Source organism: Carassius auratus, chromosome 11 (assembly GCF_003368295.1).
Source record: "Carassius auratus strain Wakin chromosome 11, ASM336829v1, whole genome shotgun sequence".
NCBI lineage: Eukaryota > Metazoa > Chordata > Actinopteri > Cypriniformes > Cyprinidae > Carassius > Carassius auratus.
This window is the reverse complement of record NC_039253.1, coordinates 16,359,611-16,383,585: the sequence shown is the minus strand read 5'-3', so window position 1 is coordinate 16,383,585 and position 23,975 is coordinate 16,359,611. Positions and strand designations below refer to the sequence as shown.

The window sequence follows — 23,975 nt, the reverse complement described above, 5'->3', positions numbered from 1 at the left end:
TTCAGTTCAATCTGATCAATCATTCTAAAACACTGATTCTTTGACACTGCCATTAAAAAATAGAATTAAAAAAAAGAACAATATTGTGATATATTGTTGCAATTTAAAACAACAGCTTTCTATTTTAATTTAATTTAAAACTTAATGTATTCCTGTGACGGAAAGCTGAATTTTGTTAACTTTTAAAAAATCTGCTTCATTGTCACATGACCATACAGACATCATTCTAATATGCTGATTTATTATCAGTGTTGGAAACAGACGTGCTGCTTAATATTTTTTGGAACTTGTGATACTTTTGTAAGAGATCTTTCGTAAAAAATTTTTTTTAAAGAACAGCATTTTTTTTTTCAAATATAAATATTTTGATTAATTATACTGTACACTAGCCTGCTGTTTGAAAATTTGGGGTCATTAAATTTTTTCTTAAAAGAAATTAATATTTGTATTCATCAAGAAGTGTTAAATTTATAAAAAGTGATAGTGGAGACTTATGTTGTTTGAAAAGATTCTATTTTGAATAAATTCTGATATTTTTTACTTTTTATTCATCAATGAATCCTGAAAAAAAGTAGTTTCAAACATTGATCATAAATCAGCATATTTGAATGATTTTTGAAGGATGTGACACTGAAGAGTAACGGCTGCTGAAAATGCAGCTTTAAATCACAGAAATAAATTACATTTTAAATTATATTAAAATAGAAAACAATTATTTTTAACTGTAAGAATTTTACTGTTTTTTTTTTTCTGTATTTTTGATCAAATAAATGCAGCCTTGATGACCATAAAAGAATATTACTGATCCCAAACTTCTGAAAGGCAAATTCTTTGATAAATAATACTATCCTTTAGACAGTATTTTTGAACATTTAAATTGTTTTCATGACTGAATGACCCTGTTACAATTTACCCCTCACAGCTTTTCCCCCTACATTTTTCCATTCAAAGGCACAATATCAACTATTTAACTACTTGCCATTTTAGAAAGGTCAAACTGTTGTAAAACATTTAAAGTGCAAAACGGATCAAACTGAGCCATTTCAGCAAACACAAGATAATACATTAAGAAGTTAACAGCAACATCACTTATTTCAGTTACTGTTTGACAATATGTGATATATTATCTACATTATTTGTGGAGACTCTTTGCCAGTGTATCTTAGCTCTTTTTAGATTGAGTACACAGGTCAGTGAAGGGCCTGTCCATACAGTCTCCACTCTGACCTTTGCGTAACCAGCCCAGAGAGCAGATCAATGAATGAGCGCTGCCGCTATAATGAGATCAAGCAGGAACCAATGTGCTGGGGGAAAGGTATGAGTAGAGAAGGCATTTGTGATGTGTCTGTAATAAATAAGAGCTGTGAAATGGGAGGAGAGGGAAAGATGAAGGTGAGTATTGAGTGGTTTTAATCAACATACCCAGAGTTCATCAGAGTTCACTAACACATTTCACACGATATGGGCACAGTGCCACACACAAATAGATTATCAGCACCATAGGATGAGTCTGAAAGGCACACAACTCAGACACAATGATGAAATTGCTAATTTTTCACTAAATGACGATGCTTTGTGTTTTAAAGAGTCAACTCCATTAGGCTTTAATTCACTACTAGGATTTCCCTAGCCACCGGATTGGCTGGAGTGCTGTCAATGATTTCCCATTGATAGATGTGTGTGCATGATGAAGGGTTTGAGAGTGTGAGAGGGAGAGAGAAAGAGAGAGAGAGAGGAAATCCATTTGTAGGCATTATAAGGTACATTATGTGCGCAACTGGACTAGAGAACATATTTAGATTATTATTAGATTGAAGCACTCATGAGAGAGAGTTTTAAAGAACTATTTTTTCCTGATCTGACCTATAAAAATGAATTTTGTTTGTGTAATGTAATGATTTAGACTTATTAAATACATTGACTGATTAAAATCAAACTATTTTAAACTGTTTCCACTTAAGGAATTGTATTTTTACCTCACAAAGCAGTTTTTATAGTGATGCTTTGTCAATTTAATTACATCTAAATGGAATATGTCTGTCTAAAAATTACAGAGCAAATTACCTACTGGTTTATATGAAGTGCAACAGTCGGGTTTGTAAAAACTCAATTAATTGTTTCTGTAGGGAAATAGATTTTTAACATTAATTTATAAAGCTTTAAAAGTCAGACCTACTTTACTGTGAACTATGACGTTGCTAATTGATTGTATGCTTTTGTTGAAGCTGTCTGCTTGCATTATTTTAATTATTTGCATTAACTTATCTTAAAAAATCACGTTAAGAGCTGAATTTGTGGCAAACAAACAAACAAAAACCCATGATGCTGCTGCACAGAAAATTCCAACACTCAGAATATGGTTTTGAGCAATTCACACCAAAGAAATCTTGCAATGCAAATGACATAAACGAGGCAGTCTCACTATGCTGCCAAAATACTTGAATATTTGTTGATATATCATTCTGAAAGGACATTATAATTTGTTCTTTACACACTAAAGGTATTTTCGTAGCTCCATAAAAATGAAAGGTTTAACCACTGATGTCAGATGGACTATTTTTAACGATGTCCTTTGGCCTTGCTAACTTTCTGAGCCTTGATTATGATTGTTGCATTGCTGCCTATTCAGGGTCAGAAAGCTCTTGGACTTTATCAGAAATATCTTAATTTGTGCTCTATAGATAAACAAAGGTATTACAGGTTTGCAATGAGTGCAAGGGTGAGTAATTTGACAGAATTGTAATTTTTGGGTGAACTATCCCTTTACTTAAAGCTAGTAGCAGTGTAGTTCTTAGATTAATGCAATCCTTTAATGACATACATATTATAATTGTATAATAAAACACATAAACACACACACATTTAAAAACGCCTATGATCTTCCATACCAGCCACATCCAGACAATACCTCAATATAGTTCCCAATCCTAACCAAATCTGCATATAAAATGACGTCAATGTTAATAACTATTACTCCCAAGTCATTTTTCGAGCACTAATCCAAATAAAGCTTATGAAAAAGAAGTACTTGCACATGTGGCGCAGTGCCGTTTATGCCATGTTAATGTATTCATTAGACGTAACTGCTGCAGTACGAAGAGAGAGAGAGAGCTGACTGGAACCTAACAGGCTAGTTTGTCACTTTGTATCTCTTTGTCTCACTCAGCAGTTAGGAGTCAGGCCTGTAGGAAGGGCCTCATGTGTGACAGCTTTCCAGACACCATGTCAGTTTAACTCCAGGGGGACGTGGCCAGACAGCCCCGGCAGCCAGTGTTCCGCTCTCAGCCGATTGCTTATTTACAAAACACCCTGTTAGAATGTTGATGAACACTGCGCTCTCACGCCTGCTCACTACTGACCCCTGTTGCCCAGTAGTTGAGGTTAGGAGTAGAGTGGGGTGGGGTAAGGGGAAAATGCTGCTGATGATTGATTTGCATGACAGGAATGGTCTGATGTTTTGCAACTCAAAATCAGCTGGTTTACATCAGTAAATGCATGAAAGGGATAATTCAGAAATTATTTTTTGATTTAGCTACATTTCTCCTTTTGTGTTACAAGCCATTCCGGTTTATTGACATGAGGGTGAGTAAATAACAGATTTTTTAAATATTTGTGTGTGTGTGTTAAATATCACTTACATTGTCAAAAACAAATACATATAATGAAATATAATAAATCATAATAATAAATATATGATATGACTAGCAATATATAAATATATAAAATCTTTTATATATATATATATATATATATATATATATATATATATATATATATATATATATATATATATATATATATATATATATATATATTTGAGATGACACTTTTTTAGAAACAGCTGAGCTGATGCCACTACTTGTAGTTAGCTAATCATAATTGGGAAAGACTGATAAGATTGAAAGACTGGTCACAAAACAACTCTGGACGAAAGGTCCAGAAAGTACCCAGTTTACTGCAGTACTGTCAGTGAGATGATGTAAGCAACCTTAGTACAGTTGCTGGAAGACTGCAAGCTTAAATGCCAGGGGAATGGTGGGTCAGGAAACCAGGAACTATCAGGTTTGCAATTTTATCTATCTTGAGCTGACAGGTGTATATGCCTCTCAAAAGAATACAGCTGAAACTGTAGAGGTAAGAAGAAAGACTGAGTGCATTCAGGGGACTGTTTTCCTGATGTTCATGATCACTAGTGTATTTTGCATGAAGATTTCCATTAGCATTGAATGCATGGTTATTTTCCAGGCGAGAATCCAATTCCAAAGTCAATGGAACTCAAAGTCACCCATTCCTTTAACTTGACTTGGTGGATCATTAAGCGATTTCTCTTCGCCTCAGAAGCCCCAAGGACATTGGGTGGAGAATCCTCAAGACTTTTATGTGGTTTTAGGCTCAGGGGAATACAGACTGGGAAACAGGGGGAGTTGAATGGATGGGTCAGATCTGTTAAGAGGCTGAGGGATGGCCTTGTCAGGTCCACTGACTGTAATTATTGGATTACAGGCCAGCCACTGCCTTGCTAATAAACCAATGGCACCGTCACATTAATGAGTATGGTGAAGAGGGCGGTACAGTGTCTTGTTGTGTGTTCTTAAGAATTTGTTTAGACCTGCTAAAATAAAAACATCTGCATGATTAAAACGGCACTGAAATAAAAACTAATGAATTACATAAAATGACATGTGGCAGGTGTTTTTGTCCAAAGTGATTTACAATGTATTCAAGGTATACACTCTATCAGTAGCAACTATTTTTATCTATTTAATTACTTAATATATATATTAAGTTAACTTAACCTATTTATTAAAAATCATTTATACAGTATGGAATCTATTTAATAATAAATGTGCTTTGGGAACCATATTTAATGTTAAAAGTGCTATGCAAATAAATCTGAATATGAATTGTAAAAATTTAAATTTAGGTTTCATTCTTTCGACTATTACATATTATATGTTTACGGCTTTAATGCAGTGACCACACAATTTGTGTTTTGTAACCTGCATGGATGTAGTACATTGCTAAAATTTGAAAGTACATGTTTAATCATGAATCATGAAACACATAATTGCCAGAAATGCATCATTTAACACTTACAATTACGCTTCTACCGTCATTATTAGACACTCATGTTAAACTCATGCAATTTGTGGAAGAAACCTAGAGCAGGCATACCCATTATTAAAAACCCACAACCATTTTTCATTTTTTTACCACAGTGTGCTGATGGTGCGACTGAAACATATATTGACTGATCGTCTCTGGCTGCCTGTCCTCTACACTCTCTCCTAGGCAGCCCTCCAGAAGTCATATCTGTGGGATCAGTTCTGTCACCACAACAGCTAACCGCTTTAGCAGCTAGCAGCCCTCCATCTGCAGTGTTTTATTCAGTGACCACCTCCTCATTGGCCATGCTGAAGGATTGATGAATTCAATTAAATGCATCTCACAGTAAAAAGAAGCTCCTGGTGATGCTGACTACTAAGAGATGAAACTCTTCAAAGCTCACAAATGATTCATAATGAATACTATAATATTCTGCAGAGATAAAATTGAGATGTGCATGTTTTATGTTTGACTACCCTTGATAAAAGAAAATGCTTTAAGTCTTTTTATGAGACAGCGCATCTCAGGTGGATGAGATTCTGCATGAAAGGAACAAATTAAGAATTTAACTGTGTTGTGTTTTTCACTAGATGAAGGATTCTATATAATTATGCAATTAGCAAGCATGAATATATTTGTCTCTTCTTGTTGTCTCTGTTGAGCAGCAGGTGAAAGTTTATGAAAAAACCTGACGGGGTTCATAGAGATAAAAACTGGCGCTAAAGAAATCGGTTTTGATCACAATCTCTCACCTGCTCAGTCATGCTCTTGCTGGGAAACCATTTTGACATCAGACAGTGTGTACATGCCGTGGATGTTCATACACACACAGCTTTAAGCAGCATCTTCTGGTGTTCAATAACTGTCAAACAGTCTGTCAGCCTCTGGCCAACACAGACCAAATTCTTGAGAAGTTATTGCTGCACAGAGCAATCTTCTCGTCTTGTGGTTTATGAAGGTCTACACACAGATGCATCAAGCTTCAAGCCACCCCTTTAGCTATTCGGTAGGTGTCAAGCACAACATCTGTATTATTTTTACTATACAACAGTTAGTTCTGATCCCCGAATTTGATTGGCTGACTGGCACACAATCTATAAGGCTAATCGAAATTTGTTTTTATATTTAAAACATGTTACTACTTTTAATATGAGCTACTAGCAAAAGACACAAGATGCAAGCACAATGCCCAAACACAACATTCTTATACATTCCATAGAAAAACAAAAGAAAAAGCAGCAATGTTGAATGCGCAAAAAAAAAAAAAAAAAAAACTTTTTTGTGTGAACTGTAATCTTTCACATAGAATGAGGCGAAAGGCAGTGGAATGAAAAAAATGCAAGGCTAGTAGAGACCTACTTTTAAGGGCAGCACTATTTTAGAACTCCCTGTCATGCATGGGACGTTACAAAAAACTTGAGACATAAGCATAACAATCGTTTACAATATTTTTTTTTTTTTTACAAGAGCAGTGGAATGCAAATAGCATGTATCATTGGTATGGCTAAACATGGCGGGAATGCAGTTTCATTGAAGGAATCGATTCAAGGAATGATTCAAGGAATTGATTGCTTCAATTGAAAGAGACATTGAATCATTCACTCAACAGATTCCATCAAAACCACTAATTCCTTTAGAAACTTAAATCTGCTGCTGCTTTTGCTCGGAAGCACACCAGTTCTGCACTGTAAAAAGTAATACCTAGATCAAACTTATAAAAAGTGAGGCAAGTGGCTGCATTGGATGTTTTAAGTTGAGTCAACTTGCAGCCTTTTTCAAGTATAATAAACTCAGTAAAATTACTTAATTCAAACACAACAAAATCAAGTTGAGTTAACTAATAAGTGCTATATTAGTCAGTTAGATAAACCTAATTTTCTTGGTATATGTAACGTATTTATGTGCTGCTACAAGTAAGCTGTACTCATTTTAGTTAGGTTTTATGAACTTTATGCTCATAGTAAATTTAACCTAATCAAATGAGAATAAACATTTTAATTAAGTCCTGGCTATTACCTCAGAAAATACATCTAAATGTCTATATTCTAAGCAGTACAGTAAATCACTTTACATAAACAGACTTTGTCAATAACAATTACAAATTCAATTGAAGAAGAAAAAGATGGGAAGACAGATTAAAGACAATAACATTTATTCAATGTCAACTAGTGTCACTTTTAACAGTGCCTACAAAACATACAAAAGTATGCATAGGGTCCAATCCCACAAAGAGCCTGTGATATATCTCAGAAGTATACACCAGATTTGAGTGATATTAGAGGTTGTGGGCATAGACAAGTCCAAACAGGAGGTTTTCTACAGGTTTGGCACACCTCTGACCATGGGCTGTCCTTCTACTGTGATTTTCCCAATCGTGTTTGGCTGATGGCGCATGTATATTTTCAGTGGGGAACTGCCAAGCTCAGCGTACACCTGTGTTTCATCATGACTCTATTGGGGAGACAAAAAAGAATCAAGAGTTTGGTCAGACAAACAGGTATTGAGATGAATATAGCAGACTGGTAGAAGACAGATACGACACAAAGTCAAAGTTGTACTTTTTAGTTGCTTAAGGTGATGGATACTAGATGGATACTTTGACTAGAGCATGTGACCAGAGTGAAGTCTACCATGACAATGTCATAGAGTGTTGGTACTATACTATCATGATCTACTGTAGCATGAGTGTTGTCTTTTCTGGTTCAAAGGATACATTACAATAAAACAATGCAATTTTCCTTGCCTGTACCTTATTGGTCATCACATTACTGTATTAAATATATTTCAAGAACAAAGTAATTACCCCATATCATCACAACAGACAGAACAGACAGACAGAAATTAGATAAGTAGCTTTAAGCCCAGTACATACATGGTGGACACTGATGAGGTCTTCCTTTCCCTCCCATATGTACTCAATCAGGCATCTCAGTACCACTTCTCTCCTTTTCTCCACATAGCCAGACGGATCCTGTCAACAAGTAAAATCTGATCAAAATTCACTGCCTGATGACAGTATCACAAATTAGAGAACCTCTGTATTTCAACCATGCAATTGATGTAAAAGGTTGTACTGTACATACACCACTACCACTGTACTGTACAAGATCTCACACTATCACCAGCATCTCACAAAATTGAGATTTAACTGACCATGTAGGCTGTATTTATCAATGTGAATCAAGCTTCTATTAGTGCAGTAGTAGGAGGCAGAAAGGTGATCATATCTGCCTTCTATTGGTGGTTGGTACATAAAACCTAATTCAGAAATGTAATTGTATGGAGCCAACACTATTGTTTGCAATTTTACCTATGTTTTACTTACCTGGGAATAATTATAGCTTTAACTGTATCTATTCTGAAGTTTTTCTTACCTGTATCTGAAGACCCCAGGTAACAAAAACGCTTGGTTACCTAAAGACCAGAAAAAATATGCATGTTAGAATAAGTTTAAAAACCAGTGGTAAATGTAAAATATTTAAGTAACAGGTTAAAAATAGTTTTATGGTTTTGAGCCAGTGCTATCAAATGCACTTACAACTCTGCTGCTGATAACATAAGGACCCCACGACAGCTGCATGCCCCACCGGAGACTGTGTTATTAAGATGAAATTAAATAAGTCAAGTCACCTTTATTTACAGTACACAGCACTTTGAAATATATATATATATATATATATATATATATATATATATATATATATATATATATATATATATATATATATAAAAAGTCTTCTTTGTTGCCTTTTTCTCCATCACACTTTAGAAAACATTATATATCACTTGAAAACATAAAATCTCAAAATGCATCTTTTGAAACCCATTTTAAATTCATCTACCATGAAAATTGTACATCAAAATCATGTTACAAAATGTTTTCAGTCGTGAATTATATTGTCAGTTAACGCTAACTAACGATTAAAAATGATATTATTGGTAAAATTAAAGCCAAAGTAGTCTTAAAACATAATAGGCATTACTAAAGCACTTGTTAAATTTCATATTAACAACACGGTCTTAACTGCTGTTGTCTTCTGATCGTTGCATACAAGACTTCACTGCTTAGCACTGTGTAGCCAACTTAGCTTGCCATGTGTGCAGGATAGCTAGCTATACAGTACAATTTGCAAACCTTACTTTAGCTTCCTAGTTGAGTGAACGATTTTGCGTGACTTTACATCACCAATAATCTGCCAAAAATTGCACATCTTACCGTGTTAATCAGTCTGAAATTTAGATCCGCTGCAGCTTTCAGACAGTTGAAGTGCCGAGGAAGCATCTGCCTTGGAAAGTCCCCGCCAGTGAAAAAGGGATAAATCCAACTTAATTTTTATGTTTTTTATTTCAAATATTTAAGTTTGATGAACACACATGCCACATCGACAGCTGCTCAAATAAATTGTGTATGTCAACTCATTTTTATAACATTTCTTGTACACAACAAACTCATACAAAAAGCTACCCAAATAAATTGCTATTGTTTTACTTAAAATATATTGTTATGTAAAAAGTGATATATTTTAAGTAAAGAGGAAGTATATTTATACTTTTTAGTATAAAACAAATAAAATAAACTAGATTACAACTATTTAAAATATATAAAACCTACTGTGTGGGTGTAGCACTTTTTACAGTGTGCTTTGCTTTCTGGAGCAAAAACAGACAATTAAACTGAGTTACTCAATATTAACTTTGTATTTATTAAACCGTTGTGTAAAATCAGTATCACACTCAGAGTAATGTTGGTCTGAATATACCTATAAGTATGATTGCCTGCAGCACGTGCACTTGTTTGATATTGCTTAATTGGTTCACAAAGCATACTTCTAATTTTGTAGCTTATATAGGTTTCTTATAAATGACTGTGTGTCACACAGAAAGTAAAATGTGGCACTAAGCATGTCAAAATCATGGTTTGTTTCCTAAATTGGATTATACCTTGAATGTATAAAAGTGCCTGTTAAATGCATAAATGTAATTGTGTCAATCATTCGGAATCCATTTGCATTAATCAACACTATCAAATAAATTAGCACTGTGTCTAAATTGGCTACCTGACTGATGTGTTATACAGCTCTGCTAACAAATTCTTATATACTGCAGTGTGTCCAATGCTTAATGCTCTTTTGATTAGGAAACTTGTCAATAATGTCCAATTACCAGAATTACATTTTGTTCTCCTTTTTAAATGATTAAGAAACGAAAGAGAGAGATGGAGTAAGAGAGAGAGACGTTTCCCAATAGTATCACATTGATCTTTTTGTTCCAGCCACAGACTGGATAACATCTCTGGCTGGAGTCGATGAAATGATAAACCTTTCCTTTCTGAAGGTACGCCAGTTTAAAGAGGATCATGTCATTCTCTGAGAAGCTCACATTAAAGGAGGGAGAGATGGTGGGAGCTGGCAGACAAACAGCTTGCTGTAAACCTTCCTGTCATCATGTGGATCTGATGATGATTGGACCACTCTGTGCTTTCAAAGAAATGTTGATTGCATGCATAGATGGATCACCTGGGCAGATTTATGGTTTATTTCAAAATACAATATGATTTATTGTGTTTCTGGACACATGAAATCGATGTTCAAGATTTATTGAAAGCCTAAAAAATAATATGTAATGCTCATATTTTCTACTGAGTCCAAAGAATTTTTATATGCAATACTGTTTGAAGGGGCTTGGCTATTACATTTATGTAAAAATTTATATTCAACCTACTATCTCATTCAGTATCCATTGAGAGCAAGCAGCTTATGCTGTTCTGTGTCAGCTGCACCACACGGATACACTGTTTTCATTCATGTTGTATTTTAAATGTAATCTGTATCTATCTGTATTTTTATGCTATACTGTTAGTGTTATCTGTATGCACCAAGGGTCTGAGAGTAACGCAATTTCAATTCTCTGTATGTATGTGCTGTACATGTGGAAGAAATTACAATAAAGCAGACTTGACTTGGCATGGATTATTTTACTGATCTCCTTGCTATGTTACTGGACATCGCTGTCTATGGGAGAGTCAGACAGCTCTCAGAATGCATCAAAAAATATCTTCATTTGTATTGCTAAGATGAATGGAGGTCTTACGGGTTTGGAACGATGTGAGAGTGAGTAATTAATGAACCCTTTAAAGGTGAATGATGCAAAAAAATGCCAGCAGGGCTCACTCATAATTCATTACATAAATAATAAAAAGTGCATTTAGCTGAAATACATATTAGAACAATCTTGAAGCTATTTTGTTGCTAAGTTGCTAAGGGCATTTCTCAGTGATACACAGAACGGCTAGGTGAAGCGATCATAGCTGTGCTTTATCGTGAATAAACACAGCTGTTGACCAATCAGAATCAAGGACTGGAACTTTTATAATTATATACAAAAATCACAAGTTATATATATATTTCATTATAATTTTAAGACCGCTACAATAAAAATAATAATAATAATTTAATAATGGAATTTAATAATTAATTAAAAACTGAAGTATAATCTGACTATATATAGAATGTTATATACATACAGTACCACCTGGGTAAACATTATTAAATTTACAGAGCTAGTCCAGCAATATAAATCAGTTTATCACTTTTACCCAATTGGGATATGACCAATGTCTAATTAATACTGAAATATTCTTGTTCATGCAGTTCACTTTAAAGATGCTTTAAAGTAAAATAATAAGCAGCTCCTCTTGGGGCTATATGCTGGATGAAACCTTCCCTTAAATGGTCAGGCAACATGCTTACTCTATACGACAATCAGTGGCTTTGAAAACAGATGTCTCCTCGGAGAAGGAGGAGGATGGCTAGTTGCCATACTTGGCTATGAAAGGGTGAAGTGCAGCATGCTTTTGGATCTGGCCCACTCTATCCCCCTCAACTTCTCTTCTCTTCCCGTCCTGTTACTCTCTGGGGGAGTGAGTATCTTTTCAAAGGCTGGCCTCTGTTCACTGCATACCTCTACCACAAAAGGAAGAGTGAGTTGCAGGATCCAGTGGACGTTCATAAGTTTCCATGCTTTTGAGACAGCTGTCTCCACACAAATTCGGTTTGTATTTGTCATCCCAGACTTGACCGTTTTTTGTCAGGGAAATTTTACACTGTTTGTGTTTGGCAAGGTATTGGGCAGCATTTTATTTTCAGGGGCATGATGAGTAAGGAGGCATTACACCATTTTGAATTTATGCGGCCAGAATCAGATGTCTACACATTTTGGCTCATATTCATAATGGATGTACACTGACACTGATACAAATGATGAGTGTTTTCATATACCGAAGTGTTCTCATAAAACACAGAGTGGTGTAAAGAAAATGGCCTCAGAATGTATTTCCTTCTCCATCTCCCGTGCCTCATTAAAGTCAGCTACTGCTAGAGTATATGTGCTTTAATTCACTGTTCTTTCTTTCTTTCTTTCTTTCTTTCTTTCTTTCTTTTTTTCTGTCAGCAGAACATTCAGTTATTGATTGCACGCCCACTCCAGCCCTCCAGTGTTCCTGCCGTACATCTATTTCTCTCTGTTCACTCTTACTTGCTCTTTCCCGTTAATATTTCTTATACTTTTAGTTTTCATCTGTTTCATTTTCCCTCCTCCTCCCTCCATCCTGCTCAAGCTCAAACGTCACTCTACTGCAGTAGAAACAATGCTTTGAAGTTTCAATGGTTTCTCCTCTCTTTTGTCTTTACGCTGATTAGGACCCAGCTGTCTATTATTCAGACAATTTGATTTTGAGTTTGAGGGCTGGCATGTGTATCTCTGATTTAATCATTCAGAAGTGGGGAGAATAGGGTAAAATATGCCACCCCCTTAATCTAACAAACTGTGCATTATATTTTAGAAAGACTTTTCATACCCAGCAAACTCAGAACGCTTCTCTAACATATATTGTATCTTGTTTGGATATTTCTTTGGGAACTAATTCCTAACATTCTAGGAATATTCTTATTAAGTTTATATTTATTAAGATTTCCAAAACATTCTGGGACCCAAAATTGAAAAGCAATCAGAATTGTTATGCAAAAAATATCAATTTGCATGTCAAAGCACATTTTCTACTTGACAGGTAAAGAAAATTTTATGTAAAAGCTAATTTATTCAAGTAAAAAAAAATAGTTTATACATGATGCTGAGTTTCCAATATACTCAAGTGAAATATAGTATAGTACAAATACTACATGTAGTATAGTATAGTATAGTACAGTACAGTACAGTATAGAGTAGAGTATATGCATTATGCTCAAGTATACTGAATATTAATCTTTTGGTTTATGAAAATGCAAATAATGTGAATTAGATAGCCCAATTAATATTACAAAAACTATTAATTGGCAATTTACATTAGTAACTGTTAAACCACACACTTATGTGCATACTTTTAATTAAAATGTAAAAAGTTACATTTTTACATTAGAGGTTGGCTTACCTCTTAAAGGTCCCGTTTTACAGGCTTTTTTGGAGCTTTGATTGTGTTAACAGTGTGCAATATAACATGTGTTCATGTTTCGCGTGTGAAAAACACAGTATATTTCACACAATTCACCTATCTGTATACCGCTGTTTTCACTGTCATAAAAACCATAGACAGTAAAAGAAATGGACACAGCGACCTCATTGGAACTCAATTGAGACAAGTGAAGCCCGTTTTTAGCTATTTTTAGCATTTCCGTTTCTGACGGGCAGACTCAAACTAAGCTTGATGACGTCAGCAACCTGTCTGACAGATGTAAATCTTCTAGTAGCTGTGCGTGCGATCTGCGATCGTTAACCATGCAGAGACGGCGAGCTTGAGCGGGGAGTTCTTTGGCGTGAGTGAGCAGGAGTAAGTATTCTGATTAATTATTTTGTATAGTATTTTAAAATGTAACGCCAGTACACCATATTAAGTTAATTGCCTGCGAGCTTCTCCTCCTGTCTGTACGGTAATGCGACAGAGAGTCAAGTGGCTATGACGCAATCGTTAGCCTATTATAATCACAGGAGCGTTTTTACTGACGAGATGCGCATGAAAATCGCATTCGTTTTTTTGCACAGCCCTAACATCTAGTTAACAAAGCTAAACAGCGTTGCCCTTTGTCTAATAAGTTACAGAAACTGTTAAACGCACCAATTTAAATAATAACATACACTTACCGGTTGTGGTCCATAAACAACGCCTTCTCCAGACAAAGAGGGAACTGCTCCATCTTTCAAGAATAATCTTTGTGCGAATCCGGAATTAAACTGATTGAGATTGAGTAAATTGTCCTCAGCAAAATTTGCTGCACATAGCTTTACATGTGGATTATAATTTTCCGGAACAGAGTTAAACATAAATTGTAATCATTGATCTCTAAGTACAGCATCCCTGGGAAGCCCAAGCAAAGATGATTGGACTCAGAGATGAAAATAACAGTGTTTCAACGACATGGCGACAAACACAGCTCTTCTTTCTTCTCCGTCGGACCGCAACAAGGCCACGCCCCCTGTTTGTGAATTCATGTGGGCGGTGTTTAGTCAAAAAACTGTTTTAGTGACGTCATTACTGCAGGAACTAGAGGGATGTAGTCCAAACCGGTAGTTTTTTGTAGGCGAATTCTGTTAAATCAAATATCTCGCTTGGCATTGAACTTTGAGCTTTAGAATTTTACAGATATTTTTTATACTCTAACAAACCCATTACACACTAACTAAAGTTTAAAACATGGAATCACGAAGAAGGGGACCTTTAACATAACTTACACCAAACATTTACATTTTTCAATTTCAAAAATGCTCTACTTGGCAGGTAGTGTATTTTACATAAATCGTTTTTTTTTTTTCAGTACTAAAAAATGTTGGTGAATGTTCAAAGTATATAAAAACTTGCTAATTATTTTGCTCAGTATTAGTCAGCAATTATTAAAAACTTCTACCAAAAATATTGCTGTGCTTTGGGGTAAGATGTGCCATTTTTTAAACAAAAATAAAATAATATATATATTTTTATAAATTAAATAAAAATGAATTTACTTTATTCAAGTATATTCAATATTAAACATTTATTGTGAAGCAAATTAATGTTAAGTAAACATCCAATAACATAACTGATGTAGTAGTTTAAAACAAATGGCGCACAGGGTTGCCAAGTCTGGTCTGTGGTTTTCCTGTGGAACTGGGCTACTATAACACTGTTGCCGTGGGTTGTTTTTCATGTAATGTTGAAGCAACCCCAAAATCATGCTATTTAGCCCACGGAAAGCCGATTTTACCAACTGGAAATGCTGCCAAAAATCTACCCCCCCCTCCCCCCAAAAAACCCCCCTCGGAACACAATCTTTACTGGGGGACCCCCCTCGAAACACTACTGGGCTAATCTTGAGTTGCAATTGGGCGGGTTTTGTTGTGAAAACCTTGCAACCCTGGTGGCGCATCTTACCCCACTCTCCCTTATATTTGCTGGGGGGAGTGACCCTGCTTAATAGAATGCAAACTACTTCCCTCAGAAATTCAGATACCACAGCAATAAGTGAGTTTGTCTTCATGTGGGAGGCTGGAGAGAGCGTTTGTATGTGTGTGTGTGTCTTGTTTAGGTGGGGGCTCGACTCAATTATTTGATGGCTCTGGGTGGCTGAAAGGACGATGGATGCATGTTTTAAACATTCCTTTTGCCTTAGTCCCTCTTCTCACCTACTACCTACACAAACACACACACATGGACTGCTGAAATACACCCCCACAAGCATATGCACCTATCTGTGGCCCCTCCCTCCCCTGAATCATGTGGGAGGGGAGCCCGCAGGTCCTTTCAGTGATGAGATCAATGGATGAGTTCAGGCAGAATGCAAGGTCACCTTCATGGACCCAGCACAGAGCGGGAGAGAAACAGAGAGGCGGCGATGTAGAATCCGTGACATTAAAGCAGGTGCACGCTTAGCCCTTGTCACAGCAACATGATGTGTTTTCAAAATCATTGTTTACAAAAGCACTTTATTTCTTTGCTTTCTCCTCTCAGACACTGCTGCTTTTCATGTACCAATTAGTAGCTGGTAGTGTTTGGGCTTCAAACACCCCTTCCCTTCCCTCCCTCACCATAAATGCTCCTGCAGCCGCAGGGAAAGGGATTGAGTTTTCTCTCGTCTTTATTCATCAAGTGAGTCACTGGCAATGGCTGCCTGGAAGAGGTTAAAAAAGAGTTATATGTGACAGAGGAGAGGAGGGATGATTTAAGCCCCCGTGAAAGCAAATAATAATGGGAGGATCATTCGGGTGAGGAGAATGGAGCCCAAAAAAAGGAGAGGAGGAGGAAGAGAAATTGTACCGTACTGGGAGATTAGCAGCGCTTAGCCTCGCTCGCTATCTCTTCCGCTCATTGATGGACTGCAGACCAGTGGCTTTCAACTAGTGGGCTTTGAACCAAAAATGGGTCATGGGCTTGTTCTGACAGGGTTATGAATAGCAGGGGATCTGAATGCATTGGAAACGGTTTCCATATCTTTTGTCAAATCAGTATTTGGGCACAAATTGATCTCTCACTTTGTAGAAGCTACCCAAGTTATACAGATGTCAACATGAACAGGTTGCATAACATGCCTTCCTCCTCAAATCAAGTACAAAATGACACGTGCTTGCTATAAAGCTATGAAAATAGTCCTGTTAAGTTTATCATAAGGAAATAATGGGGCCTGAACACTGCAATCTTTAAAAAATTTACAATATTACAATAATTTATCGAAAATACATTTGTCCCACTTATGCTGTTTTTTATGCATGTACAAAATTCTCTTAATTTAAAGGGACAGTTTCTGTCACTATTGCACCCTTGTATTGTTCCATGTTTTTTTTTTTTTTTTGGTGAGCAATTTTTAACTGCATATTTCATGTTGGGCCTATTCATGGTAATTTTAAAGGAAAATATTGGATTCAGTTCAAGTTAAACTCAGTCTACAACATTTGTGGTATAATGATGATCACAACAATTTCTACTCAAAAATCAAGATTACAGTGAGACATTTTAAATGGAAGTGAATTGAGCCAATATTTGGGGCGAAAATGTGAAGCTTTGAATTAATTGATCTTCTAAAACTTTAGCAATATTTGAGCTGTAATTTTATTCTCGCCAAATTTATGGATGTTTAAGGATTTTAGATGACACTGTCATGCCAACAAGTTTGTAAAATTGGATACTTCACAGAGAAAGTGTCATGTGGTTGTTTTACACTAAAAATCAATTAAATACATGCAGTTTACATCTTTGGTTTTTTTCTTAAACAGTATTTTAAAATAGTTTTGCCCTCATTTTGTAAATACATTGCAAAAGTATTTATTTAGTTTGAAATGCAGGACAAGGTTGTTGTTTTTTACTTGCATTGTACCTGGAATGTTCAGATGGCACTTAGAGGCTTTTGCATCTGAACTCTTCATATATATATATGTATATATATAGCTATTGTTCCAGTTTGCCTCTTTGTCATGTGTACATATAAAGAAACAAACCATTTGAAAACTAACGCTGTTGATTTCAGTTCCATGAAAGAGAGCCAAACTGTAATTTTCTGCTGTTCTGTTTAATTTAATGTTTGGACAGATATCTGGGCTTCAATCAAAATGTGGCATTAAACGGATCTGTGTGGGATGTTTGCAGTGAAGACCTGTGTGGCACTTTGTCCAATTGGACATCGTGCTTATGGCATAGCTTCAAAGCTGAAAGAATGAGCTCACACATTTTGGTGTGTGAAAACCTGTTCATTCTCATGGGATTACATCTGTGATGTCTTTACAGGTGCTTAAGATCCAGTGCAAATCTAGGAGTATCTTTACATTGTGCTCATGGGTAAATGTCAAACTATAAATATTTGACAGTTGCTAAGTAACCTCAGAAACCACCTGCAGTGGTACATGACCGAATTGATTTAAAAATAGATGCAGCTGAGTTGTCACTTGTACATACGTCCTGAAAACTGTTGAATGGGAAAGAGAGATATAGCAAATCAAGCAAACATCATTAATAAAGAACAGTGCAGTGCAGTGGCAAAGACTATTAGCATGAGTCTAAGATTAAATGACAAAAACACCTGACAGATGGAGCTGAGTGTCTATAGAAATGCAGAAATTTGTTACTGCAGATGGAAAATACTGGAGAATGGCGCCACATTGTGGTAAAAATGGAAAATCTGTTGTAGTTGTAAACTATACTGTTGCTCTGGCTTCCTTTGTCATGACTAATCAATGTCTCTGTTCCAAAACCTAGTGATCCGCCTACAAAGACATTTTAAGGGATCAAAGGCATGCTCACAACATGAAACGTGTTCCAAAAGGTAGCTAGCAGGATTATGCTGCCTACTTATGAACAAATTGTAAGGCAACATTGCATATATCCTTCATGCAGAAGGAAATCCTAGAATACACTGCAATGCCATTAGAGAGAGAGAGAGAGAGAGAGAGAAAGCCTCCCAAATGGTGGTTGAATCACAAAATTGTAATAATATAAAAATGTTAGAGAATGTTGTCTGTGGTGACATTTCCGCAAAATTAAATTTATATTATATTGCCTGTTGCACATTTATGACTAATGAATTGACTATTTTACTACATATTTTTGTGTGTTACTTATTTATATGGTTATTTGACTAACAATTCATTAGCTTAGCAGCATGCTAACTGCAAACACTGTTAAAATCAACTGTGAGTTGCGTCTCCTGTTTTTGCAGTATTGCAGCCTCTGAAGGTTTCAAATTGGTCACTTATTTTGCCTTTACATTTAAGATTATGTCTATGGTAGCTCACTGGATTTTGAAACCGAGCCATTTTGGATTGCAATGAGTGCAAAGTCACTAAATACCTACCTAGCATGACTGGCTAAATAAGAACTAACCTGGAATTTAAAAGATAGATATTGATTGCCTAGATATGGTGACATTTTAAAGTATTTGTTATGAGTTATGAAGTTCAGAAAATACACACATACACACACAAACTGCGGAAAATAGGGGGACGCTGTCCTAGACTGGAGTTCCTATAGGTAGTCGTGGTAAGCAGACATAAGCATGGGCGTAAAGATTGATATCCACAGGGTTGCCGTCTAGCCTGATGTCCTCCAGGGCTTTCCGTATGTAGTTAATGTCGTGGGTGTTGCAGAAAGTATCTTGGCCTATGCTCTGTATATTGTTGTTCTGGAGGAATAGAGAGAGAAGCAGCATTAAATCTGAGGATGTAGAGTTATGAGAGTAGCAGGAGTTGTTTTTACCTGCAGGTGGAGCACTCGTAGGCTCTCAGGGAGGGGTTCAGGAATGTAGTCTAACTTGTTATTTGACAGGTACAGGAACTGAAGTTCCTTCATCTTCTACTCAGGAGAGGAAATGAACACAAACAAGATAAGATTATCAAGTTCCATGTGCTGTCTGTAATTTGATAGTGGAAACATAATTATTTGGTGAGTATAAAAAATGAAATAAATAAAAAAGGCATAATGGCATAGTTTGTTTTTAGAGAATGTGTCTTCAATATAAGTGAATTATGATTTCCTACATTGGCAGTTTTGTTTGTTTGTGTTTGTGTGTGTGTGTGTAAACCTGAAAAAAATGTAATAATAAATCAGCAGATTTATTTAAATCTAAAGACAATATTGTCTCGTACACTCTCAGAAAAAAACAGCTGTCACTAGGGCAGTAAGGTTATATATGCACTATATATACATTTTAGGTAGATAGACCCTTTTTATGGATACATAAGGTATAAAGGTGTTCATTTTTAAAAAATTATAAAAAGTGATAGATTTTTTTAGAGAGTGTACTGTAGATGCATTCTTATATCTGATATATTTTAATATTTTATGCAGTGTTGCTTCTCAAGTAAATTCATCTTATTTTAAGAATTGTTAGATATTTTTTACTGGAAAACAAGTTTGAAAAGAGTTATTAAAGTTATTAGAGTTATTATTTTTGCTCTTAAAGCAGAATGAAAATTACCATTCAAAAGTTTTTTTTTTTTTTTTTTTTATTCAGCAAGGATGCATTAAATTGATCAAAAGTGACAAAAAAAAAAAAATTATTTTACATAAATGTTCAAATGTATATCCCTTAAATAATCCTAAAAATGTATCGCAATTTCTACAAAAATGTTAAACATTGTTAACAATAAGAAAGGTTTCTTGAGCACCAAATCAACATATTAGAATGGTTTCTAAAAACTTTTGAATGGTTGTGTACATACCATAAAGGCCTCTGCATGCATGCCTGTACTCCTCAGCTGGTTATTGCGAGCGTCGATGTGTTTGAGGGTAGCTGGGAGTTCTGGAAGGGCCTGGATGTTGTTATCAGCCAATATGAGATCCTGAAGCTGAAGCGTTGACCGAAAAGCATCCTTGTTCACTTTACTTATCTGGTTTGCACTCAGGTCGATCCTTTTTAGCTGATCTGAAAACACCATTAAGTGTGTTTTTTTGTAATTCCATGTATTCATAACAAATTTTAATTAGCTAACTATCTGTGGATTTTATTCCTGATGTAAACTGTGTAATACAGCATGTGTTCGAAAAACTACATTTGTATTTGCAAGAAAGAAGTCTCTTCGAGTCTTACTGAGATTGATGAAGTCTGTGGCCCTGACCTCTGTGATCTTGTTGAAGCGAGCGTAGAAGTGTGTGGTTTCTTTAGGGAGAGGGGGAATCTGAGTCAGGTCTGAGTCATCACAGTACACACTGCCACTGATACACACACACAGCAGGCAGGAGGGCATGCCTGCAGTAGAGAGGGAGAGAGGGACATATTATAACGGTTTACACCACTGGATGGCAAAGATTCGCGATAGAAAAACAAATTATCCATTTACCTAAGCCTGTGTCAGGCCCAAACAGGCCCGGACCATGGAAGTCTAGAGTGGAAGGGAAAACGGACTTTGTCGGACGGGGTGGCAGTGTCACTTCCTCCACATAGTCCTCTGGAGGAACTATAGCAGGTGGCTGAGTGACTGCTGGGGGAGGAGCCAGCGTCCCAACCTCAGTCAGTGAGAAGAAACAGAGACAAAACGAATTAACGGAACATAACATTCATAAACATGTTCATAGTGACTCTTCCTGAAAGGGATAGTTCACTCAAAAAAAAAAAAATCTGTTATTGTTTATTTTCTTTCTTATATGGAGCACAAAAGATGAGGAATGAAAATTTTTTGAGGAATGTCCATACAACCAAAGTTTAAAAGCTGGTTCCCAGCCTTCTTCTGCCGCACAACATACAGTATGTTTTGTATAAATGAAAACATACAATCATATATTTATAACATACTTTCTTAAAGTGTAAATGAATGAAACTCTCAGAGCAGCAATGGAAATGAAGTTCAGTGACTTCAAAAGTTAATTATCAATAGAAAATCACAAAACAGCAATATAGATACCTTCTTGGAATATATACTTTTTGCTTACTTTTCTTTTTCTTATTTACTTTTATGGTGTTGTTTGTGTGTGTGAGAGAGAGATTTTGGAGAGAAATAGCACTTTTCATCCTTCACTCTGATTATGTAGTAAAATACAGTTTGATGTTCCACCTAACTAAGATTTCTTCTTTTGAGCTCCGTGGAAGAAAGAAAGTGCTAGAGGTTTGGAACAGCATGATGATGAGTAAATGACGACAGAACTGACAAACTGACAAAACTCTAGAAACCTCCCCTTACCTCCTCATCCAGGTCATCATAATCATAGGTCTCTCCGTATGTGTTTAGATTCCATGTGTTTGAGTCATCATAATTCTCCAGGTCATATGGTCCAGGGCCCGAAGTAATTGGAGGGGCACTTAGACTGAAGCCCATCAGGGTCCAAACAAGGTACAGTGCCATCTATAGTAGACAAAGTGAATGATCTGTGTAGATGTACTTAGTACATCTTATTTGTTATTATCTGAAAAATGAGCTTTCATTTTGTGGTTTTGGCAATATCCTCTTTTTTTCTCCCAGGGATTTTATGACGTTTTACAGGAGCTCTTTGTCTACAGCCCTGTGTGCCTGTCACACCAGTGTATGTTTAACCTTTAAGGTCATTATTTCTTGCTGCCTAGACTGGAAAATTTATAATAACCACAAACATCATACATGATGACAGCATGCAAGTGCATACACTTTAGACCCTCCATGCATTTGAAAACATGAAGTGGTTGTGTGGTTTGCAAAATTCATCTTTCAGACGGCTGTATTTGGATATGGAACGTGGCCTAACCAGAAGAGTTTTGTAAATAAAGCTGTTTGCTTTAGTCGCTGACAAGGATGTGCAAGCTAAAGTATGGGTTTTCTGCACATATATCTTTATCAATGAATCCTCTGGAGTCACATTGCAAAAAGAATCCAAATAACCTACTGTACCAAATATAACATAATAAATTCAAATCGCGCGTCATTCTCCATACTGAATCAACACAGATGGAGTATATAATACACATCTACATGTTTGTCAATGCTGTGCGATCAGGGGATAACACCGACCTTGCCTTCCCATAAACCCCTAACAGCTCCAGCCTGACACATCAGTTTTCAGAGCTCTCCTGGGCCCGTTTAATTATTCACGTAACTCTGTTCTAAAATATTAAGAATGAGACCAGTGACCAAGAAGTCTTCACACAGCAGGAAGGGAAAAAGAAACCTACCTTTGATGTTTGTCTGTGAACAGCCATGGCCCAAGAGCGAATCTTAGAGGAGCAGTGGTATGGAAGCTGGCCCTGTGTTCTCCTGAGATCTAAGCAATGAATAACTCACCCAGGATTGAGGACACAAGCAGGTTAGGTGAGGGGGAGAAGTGGGAGCTCAGCTGGGGGATGGCCAGGTCAGTTTGCTCAGCTGTCACTAATTCTACCCCTATTAATAGTGTAGTCTCAAGACTGAGTCTGGTTTAGTAATTTACCACTTCCTACCGGCAGGTTGTTATCATCATGTGGTTTCAGACATGCGTCCTAGGGAGATGTAAGGATTCCTGTTTTTGGCACTATGTTTTATAATGTTTTGGTGTTCCAGAAGACAATTTCAGATTCCTGGAAGCATCTTGAATTGTTTTGGGAGAGGTCAGTTCACCCTTGTGGTTTCCAGTCGGCTCAGTCCTACACTTTTTAGACCTCTTAATATAATTGTGAGAAAAATCTGTGTCCTAATTGTTTGACTTGATTTGACTGAATACCCTTTAAAGTCTGATTTAAACTAATGAACTTAATGTTATTTCATGCTGTATTAAGCAGGTCGGTGAGGTCAGCTGTTTGTGATTTGACTCGGACTGATGTCCAATAGCAAACCTAGTGGACGACCTTTGACATCGTCTGATGTTTTACTGGCGTCTGGCTGACGAGACTCAATCAGACACGCCTTCTTCACCCCCCCCCCCCTTTTTTTTTAGAGATCTTGCGTCATTTCGCAATTAGCAACTGTTTCAGATATCAGACATTCCTTTGCTAAATACTTTGTACAGATGACGAGGAAGGAGCTAAGTAGGAAGCACTGAGGTGCAGAGGATAAAACTTTTCCAGGGAGTATTTTCGCAATGATTTGTTTTTGAAAGAAATGCCTTTTGTTTAACAGGACTTGATCTAATAAATGATAAAAATTGTATAACTGTGAAATATTAATGTCATTTAAACTATTTAAAGATTTCAACTATTTTCTAATTTAATATATTTTAACATGTAATTCATCCACCTGCTGGGGGAGCAAGAGTGCTAAGCTGTTTATCACATTATACAGCATTTCAGGAAATAGCTTCCATCAGCCACCTGAATAACATTAGTCAAGCCATGGAGGGTGTATAAAACTACAGAAGCTCAATAGGATTCTTTCTAAGAAGGAGAATGATATGGCCACTGTTGGAAAAATGGCCTTGACTTTATAAAGCAGCATTTAGCTGCTGTGAGAACTATTTCAGTATTTAGAGTACAATGCTGCATTTT

General features: G+C 36.2%; 1 protein-coding gene and 1 long non-coding RNA gene across 3 annotated transcripts; both read right to left on the bottom strand.

Annotated features, from left to right (window-relative positions):
* Window positions 1-7,241: 7,241 nt before the first annotated feature.
* On the bottom strand, window positions 7,242-8,735 carry LOC113111356 (uncharacterized). Its single transcript, XR_003293307.1, has 4 exons — window positions 8,645-8,735; window positions 8,481-8,520; window positions 7,979-8,077; window positions 7,242-7,557 (listed from the first exon to the last, which is right to left on the bottom strand). It is a non-coding gene; the product is annotated as an uncharacterized LOC113111356 (long non-coding RNA).
* A 9,768-nt stretch (window positions 8,736-18,503) lies between these two features.
* On the bottom strand, window positions 18,504-23,059 carry LOC113111211 (epiphycan-like). Of its 2 annotated transcripts, none has more exons than XM_026275774.1 (7): window positions 22,692-23,059; window positions 21,730-21,891; window positions 20,893-21,058; window positions 20,643-20,801; window positions 20,275-20,477; window positions 19,310-19,405; window positions 18,504-19,235 (listed from the first exon to the last, which is right to left on the bottom strand). In XM_026275774.1, exons 1-7 carry the CDS (start codon window positions 22,716-22,718, stop codon window positions 19,065-19,067), a joined length of 984 nt encoding a protein of 327 aa, XP_026131559.1. In that variant the 5' UTR covers window positions 22,719-23,059; the 3' UTR covers window positions 18,504-19,064. The 2 variants fall into 2 exon arrangements, with proteins under 2 accessions (XP_026131559.1, XP_026131558.1); XM_026275773.1 differs by having other exon boundaries at window positions 20,893-21,064; window positions 22,692-23,054.
* Between the last annotated feature and the right edge of the window lie 916 nt (window positions 23,060-23,975).

Bases quoted from the DNA above. Each gene is read 5' to 3' on its own strand.
- LOC113111211 (XM_026275773.1), bottom strand. From the start codon at position 22,718: ATGGCTGTTCACAGACAAACATCAAAG. The intron at 21,892-22,691 runs GTAGGTTTCTTT...TGTCTACTATAG, and splicing joins TTCACAGACAAACATCAAAG to ATGGCACTGTACCTTGTTTG. The intron at 20,478-20,642 runs GTAAGACTCGAA...TGGTGTTTTCAG, and splicing joins CACAGACTTCATCAATCTCA to ATCAGCTAAAAAGGATCGAC.